General features: G+C 44.2%; 1 protein-coding gene across 1 annotated transcript; it reads left to right on the forward strand.

The window, feature by feature from the left end:
• Positions 1-12,703: 12,703 nt before the first annotated feature.
• On the forward strand, positions 12,704-18,201 carry LOC122403560 (L-lactate dehydrogenase A-like 6A). The gene is made up of 7 exons (XM_043407151.1): positions 12,704-12,769; positions 13,263-13,412; positions 13,486-13,603; positions 16,287-16,625; positions 16,792-16,909; positions 17,008-17,131; positions 18,004-18,201. Exons 1-7 carry the CDS (start codon positions 12,704-12,706, stop codon positions 18,199-18,201), a joined length of 1,113 nt encoding a protein of 370 aa, XP_043263086.1.
• Positions 18,202-18,899: the final 698 nt, after the last annotated feature.

Here is an 18,899-nt window from a genome sequence, read left to right on the forward strand (position 1 = left end):
CGTACTACGTGTTTGTTTCCACGTGACCTTGACCCGGGACCGACACGGTGTCGTGTATCGGTCTTCAGCCTTGAATGGTTCAAAGTTCGCCTGAAGACAATAGCGTCGCCGGTTCTCCTTGAACGTTTCCCAAGGACGGCGAACCTTCGCTTCTAATGTTACGGACTAACGGGAAATTAGTACGTATCGAAGTGTTAACCTCTCCGAGCTCGACTTCGATCCGTTGCATCGATCCACGACTCCACGATCCCGGTTCATTTTGGTCGACAAAATATTTCAGTAACGCAAGATTATTCTTTGCACAAAAACTTATTTATTTAGTTATTTAGTAGTAGAACATGATAGTCAAAATAAGGTTACAAAGGTAATTTTTAAGCTTACGAACTGTATTAATATAAAATTTCACGAGCCATCCTGTGAACAGTCGATGGGGTTATACAGAACTTCTAATAGTCCCATTTTAATTATTTATATCTTAAAAAGCGTTGAATATCTGCACCTAATATTTTACATACATCGAAAGGAATCACTATCATTCTGCGAAAGCAGATTAAAATCGAAGACTGCAAAGAAATAACAGCTGACCATTCTGATGACTCTCCCTCGATAAAATTAGTGAGGGAGTCCTGTGCATTACAAGGATACGCGAGTATCTGGCTTTAACTATGACCACATTAACGGTTAGTTCCCTCTTGCAAGAAGCTACGCGGCATCGATCAAGATGTACAAATACCCGTCCATTGCGCGCGGGGACAACTAAAAATACCTTCGTACCGGAGGAGTTAATCTCGCTGCGGCAAAGTGACGAAATCTTTACGCGACGTAGCTTCGTATTCTCGGTGCCGCGGGAGTAATCGTGTATCGCGGCGACAGGAGACCGTGAAGCGCGTGCGCCAGCACGGTATTTTAATTCGAAACGGGGCTCTCGCACTCGTCTCCGCGGCGTTGTTATCGGAACCGAAGGACGAAATAAAGTAATGCGAACTGGCGCGGTTCGGGCAGAGAGCGAGCGGTGCGTTGTCGGGTCATTCGAGAGGCGATTTAATATAAATCGAGAAGACGAATGGCGCGCGCGGCCTCCTTGACTCGCGCGCGCGTTGTGTGTATCCCTAGGCGTACATGTATTTAAACAGGCGTTTAACATAATTCATCTACTCTCGGCTTTCGCGGCCTCTCTCTTTCTTCCCTCGTCCCCTCCGCCCGTTTTCCCTCCCGTCGTTTCTTCCGCGCTTGTTCCGCTTCTCTCCCTCTGTTCCTCTCTCGCCTTCCTAGTCTCCTCTTCTGCGTCTCTTCCATCCTTTCCCGCGAGCGAATCAACGACTTAGGAGTTCCTATAACCGCGATGGAACGACTATGCTCTCGGTGCATCGGTCCCTCGAGCTGTCTTCTTTTTCCCACCGACAGAGAAATGCATGCATCGGGGCCCGTGCGCGTCTCGTCGATGGAACGCGCGCGTGCACCGACGACGAGACGCGCTCATATAAATGCAAAGTGGCTTTGGGAATAGGCCGGAACGTCGCGAGTAAATTACGGGACGAGGGGTTGCCGGTCGTTCGGCATAGACCCACCGTGTCCGCTTCCGAGTCGCAGTGACGCACTCGGGAATTTAGCAACGCCGAGGTTGCCACTAACAAGGAGAAACTCACGGTCTGGAAATCGCTTTTTAAAATTACTTTCCCCCCATGTGATGATTTCAAAAAAGTGCACTGAATTTTACTGAACGCATGCAACGTAAACACATGGAAATGATCTGGACTGGTCGGAATGCAATTTTGAGATCATTTTTCAAGAGAAGAATTGAGTTCCAACCTAATATTCCTTCGATATTTTATATCCTTGCAACGAGTAGAAAATTATGTAATAAAAAAAAGTTTAACCTTGAATTTCTAAGTCAAGGTCAATTTTGTAAGCAAATCTCTACCGATCCAGAGGTAATAGCTATATAATCGCTATACTGCATTGCTAGTGTTAATAAAATGTTATCGAGCAACTCAGGAAATGCCGACACATTTAGCCAAGGGATTCTTGACCCCTAGTTGGGTGATTACTGATGCTCTTGATGGCGTCCGGAGGCGCCGAGGAAAATCCATTGGCACAATTTCTTGCCGCGAATAGACACACGATCCGGTTTCACCTGTTACGCCATTTACTGTAACAACTTGTTACAACAACGACGTACCGGGGCGTCTAACGAGCAACAAATAAACGTAGAGCGCAACCGATGCTCGAGTTTACTGCACGGGTTCCGCCGGATCCGCTTTTATTCCCCGGCGAAAATAGTTTCACGGCCGTAATCACGCAGCGATGCTGACGTGCAACTTACTCCGCGGATGTCTTTTCCCTCTTCGCCGTGCACGGTGCACCTTGTCATTACGCGTAAAAGCATGTCAAGCACGGCCAAGCGCGTACCGAGTATCGTAAAAGTGGATCGAACGAGAGCAATACACGCGGCTGCTTTACAATCTGAGTAATTGAAGACTCGTTTGCTGTTATTGCCGTTGATATTTTTCGCTAGCCACGCGAGAGGAAGAAATACACCTAGGCCGTGCTTAATCGTCCTGAAATTTAATATCGGACCAACGGCAATAATGATGCCCAAGGATGACAACTGTTATTAGCGAAACGGTCGCTCCATTCAGGGTGGTTCGTCCCTACTGAAAAAATTACGATGTTTCTTCAGTCAAGGTCTGACACGCTCTTGCTGAAATCGTAATGACAAAAAACCACAAATTATAGAAGACGCATCGGTGATCGCTTCAACGTACTCGACAATGTTAGTGAGTTAATTTCTTGCAAGGACAACCGGTATAGTCGTTGCATTGTCAGGCTTTGCACCTGCGTATCTTGTTCGTTTTCATCGACTTCAAAGGGCCGAAGGTTTTTATTACATGATTCATGTTTAGAGAATAAGATATTCTATCGACACTACGATTCAGTATTGCTTTCAGTGATTTATAAATGTTAAAGTGATATTTCAAAATTATATTAGAAGTTTGGTCAGTAGATATAGTTTAGGAAAAATTTATTTTGAAAATTTATCAGCTACGCCGTGCAATGGAGTACGAGTTTGATATCAGCGCAAGTAGAAGTAACAAGTAATGGACAGCCATGCTAGCCAAGTCGTATTCAGTTGCACTCGTATCCAAGAGATTTTTAGATACAATTATCTTTGAAGAATTGTATTCTATATTTTCGAGCGACTTAGTAAAGTATAAAGAGAAGAACAATGGGTGCATGTAAGTTTTAAGATTTGGAATTTATATTTACCTAAGACGACTGTACTTATATTGTGATTTTTGTGCTCGATTAGATGATAAGAATTTTAATTTTACAAAGTGACCAAACAGACCAAAACTTTCTCATTTTTACTGAAACTTTGAAGTATCAAAATTTATCAGTTTCGCTATGATATCATGCAGCGTTTCTGTCCTCTCATTTTGTATTCATCTTAAACAAACTAGTACTCCACATATGGAATGAATCTCGAACCGTGGGGGAAAGAAGGGCGTCGATGGGCGATTCATCGAATATTTTTAACGCGTCATCGTGCAACGGTGCTTCGTTATTACGGGTCAGAAGCTCGTAAAGCATGCGGGGCGCACGAAGTTGGATGCCACGGGGAGCAAGGGCACATAATACGGGGTCCCACATAATTACCGCGTCGCGGGGAAGCTTTATGGCGGCGCACTTGCCGAGTATTAATTTTCTTTCGCGCCGTGATTGCGCGCCGCGCGAAGAAACAACTGGAAAGTGAGAAGCACGGACGTAAGGGTAGGGGGCAGACACAGATCGGGGAAGAATGGCGAATAAAAAGAGGAAAAACGGAGACGCTCGATGCTGTAGACCCCGGTGTATCGCGACTGTGCTCGGCAAATGGCGAGATAACCGCGTTGCGTTCTCGCTCGCGCGATTTTATCGTTTCCCCGTACACCTCCTCTCTCGTACCGGTCGACTCGTTCGTCTCGCCGTCACCTCCTACTGCCTTTTCACCTCCTCTTCCCACCTTCTCGCCGTGCCACCTCCGCGAGCCCGCGCCATATTCTCGAATCGCGGTATTAATTATCGCCGCGAGAACGCCGCTGGACTTCCTAGTCTTTCAACGGCTCGTTCTCTTCTGTCAGAGACTTCTATCGTGCCAATTACCGCGCCGTTCTGATGGCAATCTAGAATCGTCCCGCTAACGATCGATGCTACACTCGCGAATCGCGAGCGAGGAACGAGGTTGAGCAATACGTCTTTATTCGAGCACGCGGAACCGATTTTTATCTGCGAGGAACGATGGCCGAAAGCAGTCGATTTTACGATTCTTTAGGCATCAAAAATTTTAACAAACCATTTCACGACTTGAGTTTGTTCCAGTTCATGGTTTCCGGTTAGATGTCTAGGTTTATGCCGATTACCTGACATTTCGTAAACGTTGCAATTTGCATCTTCGAGGCTGGAGGCTCCTGTGTTTTGGAAGTCTGTCTTTGATAGATCAGCTGATTGTTACTCTCTTTGTAGCTCGGTTAACGACCAGAGGGCTAATTATTACGAGTCCAATATCTCTCCTGACAACGATGTGCTGAACAGGAAGCTCGTGTTTACGATCCTTCGATCGAGAAGTTATAGGTGTGAGCTAGAATACTTCTAAGCACAAGGCGCAGAATCACAATCAATACTGTTACTATTGGTGATTGAAATTTCTTCGTTTGGGAGTGATTAATTTGCACGCGATATGCCGGCGTCGTTTGACAAAGGACTACTCAAAGCATTATTAGATAGATCATAACGATATTGTTAACGAGATTTTATATTTCATGCAATTGTCCATTTCCGTTACACAAATTGCATTTTGAAGTTACAGGTAACAATTATTGTTTGTAAGATTCTCTACAAAACGTGCGTGGAAAATCAATTGTTTGAGTTCATCCGTTCAGAAAAGTATTTACACTTTTCTTTGAAATATTTTTATTCTTTAGATGATATATTGATATCATATAGTGCATTTCAGTGTACGGAAATAGTACAATTCTTAACAATGTAGTTGAGGGAAGTAAAGAATGTATGTTTCTAGAAAGCTACCAAATACAAAAGAAGGAGTAGAGGAAGAGTTAGGTTCGTAGATATTTATCAATTTGAAATCAGTCCACTCTGTGATCAGATAACTAGGAAGACACCTGCGCGTCTAAACTGGCTCGCATAAAGATCCTTTAAAAGCACCTGCTTTTCATCGTCGTGTTTTAGTGGAGGCTACCGGTCAAACCGTCGCGTAATCAACGTTTCCGAGCCTTATTTACCTCTCCATTATGACGCTTTATTATGATGCCAACCTGACGTTCGCGTAGCCTTTAATATATACTGTTCGTAAATAATGGTTCTTGTTAGTACCTTGCTATTTGCATCACGGCTGTTTTGCTGTTTCGAAGTGGCTTCGGACCGGTAGTCGCGATCGAGCAATTACTCCGTGGAAACGGGTCCAAGCGCCGGTCGCCCCGCGATGGACGTAAATTAAACTAGCATAAAGGAAGTCGCGGGGCACTTGTTAATTTAGTTAATCAGTCGCGCGACTCGGCGCAATCCCTCTACGTCGCGCGTACGACCAGGCGAGGTTTATGCGTTCGCATATCTCTCGAGTCATTACTCGCGAGCAGCGATCCATCGATACAACGATTGAGACATCGATCTCGATGGCAGAACACGTTGAAGTTGTTCCGTGTTTATGATGGCTGTTTGCCTTACGATCGAACTTGCATCGCGGGCATGATAGTCTTGTCCTCGAGTGAGAGTCGAAATTAATTCGTGACGTCCCGATAGCAACCTTTAGGAGTGTGTGCAAGCTTATATCACACGCGTTTCGTATTTATTTTAATTTCATACAAGCGTTATATAATGTATATTAAAATAAGAATTTAAAATGGCTAAGTGTAAGAGGGCGGGATAATAAAGTCGCTTCAAAAAATTTTATCTGTATCTCAATTTGCATTCTCCGAGACTAACGAGCAAAATGTCCGATGGCTTATGGACGGTAGCATATATTTATGTATAAAAAATTGCTTATTTGAAAATAACCCCCTACCACACACGTTAGAAGAATATCTAAAAAGTTAGTTTCATAGAAAAAGGCAATTTTAACACTAGGTCAATTTGACGCTTTCAGATTCTGAACTGAAGGTTACAGAACTCATAAATACTATTTGTTATCAAATTGTGTTGAATTTAATCAATGTAATTAAAATAAAAACTGCATTTTAATATAATTGTCCGTAAACGTAGTGTTAAACGAAAGGTATATAATACAACGAGGGGTTAAGGTACCGATAAAAGCTTGAACAGTGTGATTATTCCCCGTTATCCGTGGTTGTCGATCATCTTCATCGGAGTATCGAACGTCTCCTTCAACGTTCTTCGTTTCATCGTCGCGGATAAATCCTCCGTACGATCGAAAAAAAGGTAAGAGATTTCGCGCGGAGACGCGTGACGCGCCTTCTCTTCGGCGGAAATGGAGAGAAGGGGTGGGCCCGAGGTGCAAACTTCGTCATTGTCAGGGAACTGACACTTCGGTGTACCGGGGCCCGAACCCACGCCATTAATAATCTTAGCCCGAACGAAGAAACAAAGAGGTGGAGCGGGATGCGGGTAGGACGGGGGTTGGAGAAGAGGGCACGTTGCGTGTACCACGCACGACGCCGTTCTCCAGCGCGCTCGCGCACCTCGTCTACGTGGACGGGTATTTGTGAGTATGTTCAATGCGTCCAATAGGGCGGGACACGAGCATAAACAATTGCGCATCGGCCTCGCCCCTTCCCGATACGACGTAATAAAACGAGAGATCTCTCTCGCTGGGCCTCCTCCACCCTGTGCCCCGTCCATCTCCCTCCACATTCTCGCGTCGCTTCGATCTCGGAGGAGTTACTCCTCATCGGGGCCCCAGGGCCAGGAATATCGAAATGAAGCAGCGTCCGCGCGATATTTCAACGAGCCACGGGGGTCGTCCGTGCTAGCAAAGCGGATCCTCGACCTCCTACGATTGTGCTCCAAGGTCTCCCGTTGCAACCGAGAGATCGAAAGAACCGAGTCGGACCGATTTTTAGTATCGAGGTAAACGCTGCAATTATGGCTGAATACGCGCACGCGGGAATGTGATCGATCGAGAGTCGTCGGTTCGGTTTTAGCCGAAGGAGATCGACGACCGATACAGTCTGTCGCACAAGACGCATTCGCGAAAATTCATCCACGATTATATACTATATTTACGTATCATTTTATCTTTAATAGCCTTTTAATTTTTAAATTTAATTTGAATTTTATTCTGCTTGCGTTAAGATTGAATAAACGGAATCTTGAATGAAGTTTAGAAACTTGAAATAACTCGTGAGATATTTATTTTTCAACTAATTTTTCCTAACATGTAGACACAATGTATGGGCTTCTAAATTCGAAATGATAACGAGAAGCTTTGTCACTCTATTGAATGTTAGATTCGATATCAAAATACAGTTACTCGTACTCGTGCAACATAATGGTGATTCCCTTTATTAGCCCTTTGCACTTCAAGAATTCATTTTAATAGAACTAACTGGCTATTCGAAAACACTTTTGTAACGCCATATTGAGGAATATTGTCTTTTCCCCCCGGAGAAATTTAAAAATAAATGCTTGTAATTTTAAGGGTTAAATGAAGAAAACTTGTTCCTTATGAATGGAACTGTTGTTTTTAGTACAAGTCTATTTTTTCATTGAGTTATTTAATTCTTTGTGTTTGAATAAATTAAAAAGTAGTCAATTACCCTGTCCTCTGGGTCGCAATACTGGATGCTTCTATTGTCATTTGATAGTTTTGCAAGCTTGTCTATTGCTCCGTTCGTTTCATCCAAATCGAGGCTCTACATTCTTCACTGTCCACTCTTAATGTTCATTTTGGACAAAATCCAGACGATCATTCAAAGCGAAGAGGTGTAGTTGCAGGAATCTTTTCCATAAGAAGACAGTAGAAAGTGTCAGCCCCGTCTTATCGTATAGTTAACCGACAATGAACATTCCAGCTATTGTCCACTCTCTCACTTATGTAACGAGTGTCTGACCCAAGCGACGCGAGGTGAAAAAGGTAGTGAAAAAACGATCTGTCGCGATCAAGAAACGCTTACGTAAGCAGCAAGCTTTGCGTGTCGTTGCTTATTTAGGAAATCGTTGCGGGTCCGAGCGGCCGGTGTACGCTCGGGTCCCGCCGATTAATTTGAACCCGGACCGGAGTCTGACCTAAAATAGAGGTACGATTTTAATTGGAATAAGTTCCGCGGAGCGTGCAAAAACCACCGACTTCCAAGCTGGTCGAGATCGGGGCGGCGTTCCTTGCCCCGCTTCGGGCAGTCCGCGGGATTCTGGACAACTGGTCCGCGCGTCGGTTCTTGCGCCGGCGATTAAAGCGAATCGCGGGGGCCCTGTCGCTTCCTAATTTATTAGGCCGCGTTACCGAAGAGAATCGGGAGAGCCCAACGCGCGGTGAATTAAATTCGTAGCCGCGCCCGACTCACGAAATTAGATTCGACGAAGATAAATCCGAGAGGTGGACCGACGTACGCGCGCGCGATCTTTCTCTTCGGACGGGGCGAATTGAGACATTCGCAACGATGGCGTCGAAAGAAGATCGTATCGATGATTAATGTCGCTTGCAGTAGGAACCGCGGGTAAAAACGGCGCAATTACACCGTATAATACTTAATGAGTCGATAAGTGGTACCGCCGAGAGTACCGGAGGATTCCGACCGGAGGATTATACATGCAGGCCTTGGTACAGTTCCTGGGTAATAACTGCAATTTCATCGAGTCTCGATCTTCGATCGGTACCAAAGGGGCCATCCCAGAATCGAAACGCACTCCGGGCGCTACCAGCCAACGGGAAACCTCCAATTTTTGTGACGTGCTGTGACCTTTCCAGTTTCAAAAATATTTCTACTCCAAATCTTAGGCGACACACCCTTTTGGCACTTCCTTTTTATTCTCAAATTAATATAATCAAAACTACACTATATCAGAGTCATCAACATCGATTTATTTGAAAATGAAGAAGTCTATACATTTTCTACTCTCTTCCCCCCACGTAGAATCACCTCCTTTCGAATTGTGCTATTGCCCCCCAAAACATCCCGTATATTCTGTTTGCGAAGAAGATCAAAATCGGAAGAAGCTTGAGTTCTTCCCTGGTCAGACGAGGCCACGATTCCCCGTCGAAGAGAAAACTTTTCTCAATGGCGGATTAATACCGTGCCAGTGAAAATGAAGCGGAGGAACTCGGGAGACTCGGTAGGGGAAGTACGGTGATCGTTCCTCTCCGGCAAGCTGGACAATAGCAGCGCCGCGAAGTGTAGCGGACAAACAAATAGCCAATTAAAATTCCAGTTGCACGGCGAACATACTTGTATCAGCTGCAGTACTACCAACCATTGTGCACCGGAGGCATGCGCGAGCCGGTGTCTGGATCGGTTGACTGGGCCTGGTACCAGAAGATCGGTTGCTTACGACCAACCTTCAAGGACTATCTCCGCGGTGAGCGTGGAGACTCGTTTGCACCGTTCGCTCAGCTGAATCTTGCCTCTCGAGAGACATCGTTATCGACCAATCGCGCCTTTATCGCGGGACAATTCGGACTCTCCCGCTGTCACGGTCCGAGACCGCGGTTAATTAAAAAAGCATTCGCGACCGAGGGCTATTTCGGCCCCAATTAATCATACATTCCTGCGCCGGTAGCAATATCGTTGTACTATCGTCGCTCTTTTTATTACTCGGTCAATACACGGATGGCGGTGGCGAACGAGAACTTCATTATCGAGTAATTTAAATTGGGCGTTAACGCGCGATATGCAAGCCGGAAAGGGGGTAAACTCGATTCCAGTCACGTGCTAAGCGGATCGGGATCACCTCGTTAGCGGTTGATCGTCAACTTGTCGATAATCATTTTCTCAAAATTGCTCGAACAAGCCCGATACCACGCGTTCAGAGGGGTTAAATTGGGAAAATTTCGGCGTTTTAAGATCAGCCAAACCAAATTTTTTTAGCTTTCGAACAAAATTATATAACCACCCCATACTTGATAACATTTCATGAGTTTTATGTCATATGTAAAGAAATATTAGTTTTAAAAACATGCACGAATTCTTGTAAAATTTCCTAACCAATCTTCACAAGGATCGATATCACTGGTTTATCTGTGTGGAAGATACAAATACCAACAAATTTGAGATAGAATATCGTAACAGTAGAGGATAATTACATACTGGGATAATAGAGATAGCAAAGGAACCAATTAACTCCATCCTGACCATAGGCTGTTAATACGACACGAATTCAACTTCTGACTTGATTCTGCTTTACGAGTCAACCGGTTTGCTTCGAAATTGAAACGTGCAGTTGTTAATTTCATGACTTAAGACGCAGCCAATACCACGACAAAATAATAAACGAAAATTCGAATTCTTAATTTATTGCAACCCCCGCAATAATTGGCGTTTGGTTAATTGGCAGATCGCGATGGTAAATCGTGGCCTAGCGTACTCGTAACAGCGCGATAACAGATAAAGGGCCGACTTTACGCGATCGGTATTGTTACTTGACCCGGGCGGTCGATAAAATCGCGGCGATGATTAATTAAAACGGGAAATTAATTATCTAGAAGCGCGTCGTTTCGTTCCCACTTGCCTGTGCTTCGCTATAAACGTCGGAGTTTAAATTACTTCCTCGCCACGGCGATGCTACGGAGCCGCTTGCTGAGGAATCGTTTAATTCATAGATACCGATTTCAACCAGTATTATGAATGATGATAAGTATCATCGGGTCAGTAAAAAGCTAGACGTATTAACCGATTGGAAAACTCATCGCGTGTACTTCCTATCTGTGAAGAATACGTGTCTCTCGCAGAGGGCAAAGGGCAAAAAAACCGGATAAAGTGTCCTTAAAGTTATTATATTACACAATCAAAAATGACATTTTGATTTGTAAATTCATGATCCATCTCTGGTTTAACAAAGCTCGTGATTCATGGTCTAAAATTAATGTAAACAGAATGTACAAATTGAAAGGAACAAAGAAGAAAAACTTCATGAAGTAACTAAAACAGAGAACCTCTCGATCTCCAGTTTCTACGCATGGATCTCGCGAATGAAAACGGTGGATCGGAAGTTGCGGGTGGACAAATCGTGACGGTTGATGAAAGAAATCGCATGCACGCGATAGCAGACCCTCCGACATTCGTGCGGTTCCCCGCCCGCGCGGCGAGAATGAACGATTACTAAATTACAACGCGCCCTTAGATACGATCGGCGAGCCATAATTGCAGGACTATTCATACATTATTGGCTCGTATATTATTTGACGCGATTCAATAACTCTGGCCCGGGACGGCCGATGTTATCTCTCCGTCGTTAAGCCGTATTCGCAATATCGATCGGCGCTGATTAATGGCCGCATTTAAGCCAGCCATTTTTCCCGGCAATTATTAACGTTAAAATTGAATGTGTCTGGGAGCAACGAGTGGCGCTCACGCGAGGACCACGCGCGAAAAGAAAGGACCTCTTTTAAATGTGTTTTAAGCTACCGCGATAACCGAACTACTGGGAACGCCTCGCCACGCAAACCGACAGGCCTAATTTATCGTAAGGGGTTCAGAACAAATGAAGAAGTCTCGCTACGAGGGTTTGCTGCACTCCTCTGCGAGGGAATTGGGTCAGCACGGGATGCAAATTCGTCGTTTGCATAAACGAACTCGTAGAATTAGGCAGGAAATTATCGTATTACTCTTTGGATAACTCGAACAATTTCTAATAGTGATAGAATTAGATATATACGTTGATAAAAAGAAATTTAACATTGTTAATATGCATGTTTATTGTGTCCAACGAGTTATGGTCGAGAGTATATAATTGAACTGGAAATTGAATAACCTGACTGAACCGAAGTCGTTTTCAAACGCCATTGAAAGTCGTCCGAGAAGAACTCTATTTTTACGTGGAAAGATTAATTACTGTGGCTGCTTGAACGGAAGAAATTATTCTCTTGCAAAGCACAGTGCAAAGTTTGGGTGCACTATCTTCGCGAAAAATTGTATACGGTTTACAATTTAATTTGACAAATCTATCGCCCACAAAAATAAACCAACTAGTGGTCCCGCTATCGACGTGCGGAAATAAATGTATTTTACACACTCGATTCGTCGAGGGTTCAGAAATATATGAACAATCCCGGCCGCGATGTACCTGCGCTCCCGGGGCGACTACCTGCGGCTAATTTACAACGAACCACGCGGATAACTTCCGTCGTTATTCTCCTCTCGTAGAATTTCCCGCGCGTTGTCTTCTCTCCGCGGCACTTCTCCGTTTCTCGTAACGGAGAGCGCGATTAGCCTGAAATACCTGGCTCCCTTCGAAGCATCGCTGTTGTTGCGTAGGTCGATCCGGATCTGCATAAGACCGGACAGCAACCTTCTACCTGCCGCTCGTTTCAGGTGAACGTCTAAGGAACAGCGACCACCTTGACTGCTGGGCCTGGTCGAGTCAATAAACGCGTTGGAAGGGGCGCACCGGGAGAATTTGAAGCCAGGGGGAGTGGAACGTCTCAACTCGCGCACCCAATTAGCGCCCTAAAAGGTTCGCGCGAGACTTAAATTCGACGATCGAATTGCCCCCGCTGAAACCACGGAGTTAACGAACTTACGATTCCGGGTCTCCGAGAATGGACCAGCCGGAGGTTACGCCGATAAAGAACGACACCGACGCCGACTCCGACCCGTGCGACGATGTAAATATTCGTGACACGTTTCCTTTTCGTTTCTTTTTATTCTACGATGGGAACACGTGCAACAGGGATTGCAACCGCTGTTTAACTCGAAAGGACACTCGAGTTAACGCCTGGAGCATGGTGGAGCAGTAGTGCATCGTTTGCACCGAGTTAACTTTCGATAGGATATTTTGTTGCTTGCAAAAATAATTTTTTGAACGAAATATGTTTTCGATTTGCTAGAAAATTAGTATAATGTTGGTATGCTCAGGAAAATTGACATAAGCTTCTTAACCCAGTTACTTCAAATTAAATTTAACAATGTGTATCAGAAATATAATTAATCGTGCCCGGAGGAAGTTTCATTAAATTTGACGGTTGAAAGCTGAACAGCAATTATTGTATAACGTTGAGGATCGAGTCAGGTTTGAGTTATGGTTACAATCCCTGTCGCAGGGTAATCAAGGACTATTGCCTCGCGTACGTTGGTTGACAAGGGCTCTGTACATTGCAGGACGACAAAGTCCCGATCACGACCACCACGAAGAACGCCTTGATAACGACCCAGCTGGGCCACTGCGACGTCTATCCCCATCGCGTCAAAGTCTCGATCGTGGGCATAGGAAAGGTTGGAATAGCTTGCGCCATCGCGATCCTGATGAGAGTAAGTATAGCCGCGGAACGAGGCGTGCAGATCGCAACGCTCGATCAACCGTTTGATTCTCCGTGATCTTTAGAGGTTGGCGAGCGAGGTCTGCCTGATCGACCACGACGCGAACAAGGCTTCCGCCGAGGCCGAAGACATTCAGCACGTCGGTGTTTTTTTGGGAAGTCCCCTGGTAACTGGCACGTCAGGTACTTCGATATATCTCACTCCAAGCCATTTTTACGATCACTTTTTCCCCCCAAAAGCGCATCTCATAGATTCAGGTTTTAATTCCTTTGGCTCGGTCTGCCTCTTCTCGTGTTAGTTCGGCGATGGCTCTACCCGTGCATAAATATGTTGGCTCCTCTATGAAGATACCCTTACATCAACCCTTTATTTAACTCACGTTCGCCCGTATGGACGAAATAAACGTAAAATGTGGAGGCTCGGGTTCGTCTCAACTTCTCTTCAAATTACGTTGTTAACACATCAAGGTTAATCTTACGACTGAGAATCGTGTTACACATACTTTGCACTTTTGAAAATTGCGAGCGTGATGGTAGGAGTAAAGTAATGCTTTAAAAAATTTTGTTTGTGCCTTAATTTGTATTTCTCAAGACGAGCAAACAAAATGGTAATCCACACCTATACCTATAGAGTTTTTGCATTTTTGGATTTAAGGCAAAACGACAAAAGATGTAAAAAACCAGACGCGTTAAATTTGAATGGATGTTTGTCGCAGTCTGTAACTACCGGGAAAGTAAAAATGATGGAGCGGAAAAGGGGTAGAGAAAAGCTTGTACGATGCACAGGAGGTGAGTCACGTCCCAAGCGGTTTCATCGTCATAGCCCACTTACTGTCAAAGAATCGAGGACCCAGAAGCGTTCGTTCAGAGACAGTTGAACGATTCTTTCCACGTGTCGGTGATCGGACGATAATCCGGACTCCACGACAGGCCGAGTTCCAGCAATTTCAGATTGATACGTTCGGACTGATGAGCCTGGCGAGCATCAGCCGCGATCGTTCGGCTCGATCGACGGCCATTTTAAGAGACGAGCCGTCGCGTCGGGTTGCTCGTCAGGGGGACCTCTGTCAACGTGCACCGGGTCAGAAACAACGGTCACAGCCCCGAAAGGGGGAATAAGTTTTGGGTTAGGAGCGAGTTCCGAGATCTTTCTGGTCCTGTCCTTTAATCTCGGTCCTCATCTACATCGCCGCGTGCTTACACGTGGCCAACGAGCAAGCGTTTCCCCGAGCTTTTCACGGGCAGGCTCGTAAATTTCGTGCCACTCTTATTTATCTCGGCCGTGATCGACTCCACGATACATTTTTTTCGGTTTCTCCGACTTTCTCGGCGTCTTCTTGTCTCTTTCTCTGTCGGCCGTGCGTGGCCGCTGGCCCCGTAAAACGGTCGCTTGTAAAGAATATACCACCTTGCTCGGGAATTCGGGAACAAAAGCCGGTTGGTTCCTTTCGCGGTCGAAAACGGTGCTTCGAACCGCGCGCGATTTCCAGGTTTCCTGACGACAGACCCCGAATCGCACGGTTCCTCTTTTCTCGCGTTTACGGGTTTAAAAATAACACGTGGCACCTTTCTTCAAGAGATCGTTCAAACGATTAAGAAAGTTCATATAAACACTTATCCTATTTAACTTAGTTTGCAACTTTGTGCCAGTCATGTGTAGTCCATATGATAATATAATAGGTTTATGTCATCAATTTATTGTTTTCGAAATTGAATCATTTTTATCTCAGCAGCTAATAAACATACGAGCTTTGATTTGCTTGATTTACAATTATAAAAGATTATTCTTTTCAACTAATTTTTTGTACTGTAATCTAATACATACTTTATAGTCTTAGGAATACCTAACATAATTTATAATCCAATAAAACCTTTCAAATTTCGAAAACTATCACTAACGTTATCTTACGATCTCGACATGCTTCCGTTGAAAATAATCCTAACCAAACTGTCATGTCCTTTTCCCTTCTTGATGGATGGGACCCTACGCTGGTATCTATCAAGCAGTGACGCTTTCGAGTGGGTATTTAAATGAATGGGTGTTTAAACTAGTATACAGATATAAATGACGCTTTCGAAATAGAAAAATGTTACGGCTACTATGAGTTATCGATATACAAACTTCGAACGATCACAGCTTTCTTCCAATACAATTTTATTCGTTTAATGTTGCAATCTTTTTTCGATATCCTACAGGTTTTTACATTTCGGGAATGTAAAAATCTTGAGTTCTTTGCAACACACGCGCCTCTGCAGCACCACACAGTTCCCCTTTAATCTCGGCCCATCCGAGGTAGCAATTACTGGGACAAGTAGAACAGTCTCGACTTTTTACCGGCTAATTTATCTCGAACATCATCTCCCCGCCACGAGGGAACGTACCTCGCGCGCAACTTAGCTGCGATGCATGGTTACACGGCGTCTATAAAGGTGTTAACTGAAATCTGTGCTTTTTTATTCTACCGACCAAGCTGGATTGTGTACTCTTCGCGCCCTTATCTGCGCATCTCTCGGTAAAAGAGAATTCCTTACCCCGAAACGGTGGAAAAAGGTGTATTTGATCCCGTCCAGTGTTTTGTATTCCACCAGCCTCCGATGACTTCATCATCGAGGAAGATGTCACCAGCGAAAGGTTTCCGGAAAGGGATATCTGATTCTTAACAATTTTTCCGAACATCCTTTCCCGTTAGAATCGCGTTCCGCATGAATATTTACAAGAATGTGATGGAATTTTACGAACAGAACGTTTCTCAAGTTCTCAAATAATTTACTTTTGATAATATAGATTCTAATTTTGTATTTTGTATTTTTTCCTACGGATGTGTAAATGAAGGTTTACTGTAATTTGCACTTTTCGTTGCAACAGATATCAGCATGGTGAAAAAGTCAGCAGTAGTGATAATCAGCACGGACGATCCAGCGTCTGGCGAAACTCCGAACGTGAAGCAGAACTTCAAAAATTTTAAGATGCTCATACCTAGTATAGCACAGTTCGCTTGTAAATCCGTTCTACTGGTGGTGACCCCGCCGACGGATATAATGTCTTACATTGCCTGGAAACTGTCAGGATTTCCGACCAATCGCGTCCTCGGAACCGGCACATTAATCGATTGTGCCAGATTCCAGGATTTCGTCAGTAGGAGACTAAATATGGCGCGGAGCTCCGTCAGCTGCATGACAATTGGTGCTCAAGGAGACATGTCTGGTATCTTATTGCACTTTATTTTACGTAAATGAGTGGTAAATTTTTCAGGTACCAATTATTTTATTTGACCTAAATTAAGATATTAACTGGTTTTGACCCATGACATACGTAGCTAATGTGAATAGATGTTTAGTGAATAGAGCATAATAATTGCGACTGTTTCCAGTTCCCATATGGTCAAGCATTCACATTGGAGGCATGAAGCTCCGCGACATAAACCCCAGAATAGGAGAACAAGACGATCCAGAAAAGTGGTATGAGATTACCGAGGCCGTGAAGAACAGGTTAATGATACTCTGCGAGTAAAATAAAGAACAATTGTATATATCGTTCGTGGAAAAGTGAAAAGTTCCTGTCTCATTCTGATGCGTGCATGTTTCAGTGGTAAAGAGCTCGATAAAAAGAAGGGATTAAATTGTTGGGGACATGCCCTTTGTACGTCCGAGATCGTCGACGCTATTGTGAGGAACACTAAAGTCGTCCTTCCAGCCTCGACTCACATACACGTAAGCGTCAACGTTTCATTAAACGACCAAGTATCGAATGAAATCATTTATTACAACCTGATGTTACTCCACGTTTGTATAGACTTTTCCTTGTCAATTTCTAGTGAAAGGTAATTTAACTACGTCCTTTAATTGATCGTCTAATTGATCAAACACGATTTGCTTACACAGTAAGGTTTAAATATATTTCAATTATTGATGAATATTCTACGTATCATGAGAATGTGTAAGTTTTCACCAGTTGAGTTATTTTAATTAAACTTTGACGATAACTACTATCACTTATGTTGTCCACGAAAACAAAACTCTGTTTTTAAACGATTGGAAACTACTATTATAGCATATACAATTTGTTATATAACTTATTTTTACTCGTTAGAATTCAAGAGTCCTATCTAGATTTGTTTTCTTTAACGTCTAATCTTACAAATTAATTTTTGTAGCTCCTTAGTGAAAAATCATATGTTACCCATATGTGACTTTATCACGAATTTTAAAGATTATGTAGTTTTACATCTAATATTGCAATAAAAGAAGACATTCGTAAATGCATATAATTATATTCTTAACACGATCTACTACAACATCAAACGTAATTCTAAATAATCCGTGAGATTCGCGAAGGAGACAGAAATAATCTAAGGGATTGAAAGCGTTCCAAGTTGCCTTTAAAGACCAAAGAAAAAAAAGAAAAAAAGAAAAAGAGATAGATTGATGTGAGAAGTATCGGGTTTGATGGCAACTTCCTTAGCTCTGTTCTCGAGATACGCTTAGCCTCGTTTGGCGTGCAGCTTCCGAGGAGAGGACGCGTCGATGCGTCAACGGCCCTAACGATTTACACGCGACTCGAAGAAAGGGTATTGTGTTCGCAGAGTTGCGCCCACGGGACGGACAAGGACGTGTACATGTCGGTGCCCTGTGTCATCGGCCGGGAGGGTGTGTATTGCACTGTTAGACAGAAGCTGACCGACAAGGAGAAGGCCGATGTGCAGACGTGCGCCAACAACATTCGAGCCGTACTGCGCGAGTGCGGGGTACTGCAAGACTCGAAAAACGAGACCGAGGAGTGAGGAACGCGGAGGACGACTGGGATGGACGGCGAGGTGGCGAGAAGACTCCAGAGCTCTTACTACCGGAAATTGCGGTCTGAGCTTGGAAGATAGAGGGAGAGGAAACAGCGTTTTAGAAGGCGTCTTCATCAATAACGTCGGCGCACCTGGCGACCGGTTTTCTCTGTACGCGTATTTGATCGTCGTAATAAATGACAGTACTGGAATCGACTTCCTAGGAAACTATCGCGTTCCACGCGACCCGTGAATGACTGGTTGTCTATTTCGCGTCGTATTATGCGTTCTCCGTGGCGTCGATCTATAGATCTTCGTCGTGTGCGATATAAGCATCGATGAATCTATCCGCGTTACGTTCCTCGAACGTTGTTCAAACACCGAACGCCGTAAACGGGTACGTAATCGAGCTGGTTAAATTATTTCGTAAAGTCTGTTATTCGAGGAGGGTTTAGGTTTAGAAATTTCCGTAATTACACGTTTCGCGTTCAAATATGCCCCGATAATAGCACGGTAGAGGAAGGAAGTTAATATGGAAGGTGACGTTAAATTGGTTGCAATTTAGTATTCGTCGATCGACCCGGTGCCGTAAGTAAGTGGATCCTGAATGTTCGTTGTAAAAACAAAAAAAAAAGGAACTGGTCTCGTGCGACCGCCAAAGCGGAAATTGAAGTTCGCGTATGCGTTCGACTATGGCGTATATC

This window comes from Colletes gigas, unplaced genomic scaffold, assembly GCF_013123115.1.
Source record: "Colletes gigas isolate AHSC1104 unplaced genomic scaffold, ASM1312311v1 Colletes_gigas_Sc00060, whole genome shotgun sequence".
NCBI lineage: Eukaryota > Metazoa > Arthropoda > Insecta > Hymenoptera > Colletidae > Colletes > Colletes gigas.

Bases quoted from the DNA above. Each gene is read 5' to 3' on its own strand.
- LOC122403560 (XM_043407151.1), top strand. From the start codon at position 12,704: ATGGACCAGCCGGAGGTTACGCCGATAAAGAACGACACCGACGCCGAC. The intron at 12,770-13,262 runs GTAAATATTCGT...TGTACATTGCAG, and splicing joins ACTCCGACCCGTGCGACGAT to GACGACAAAGTCCCGATCAC. The intron at 16,910-17,007 runs GTTAATGATACT...TGCATGTTTCAG, and splicing joins ACCGAGGCCGTGAAGAACAG to TGGTAAAGAGCTCGATAAAA.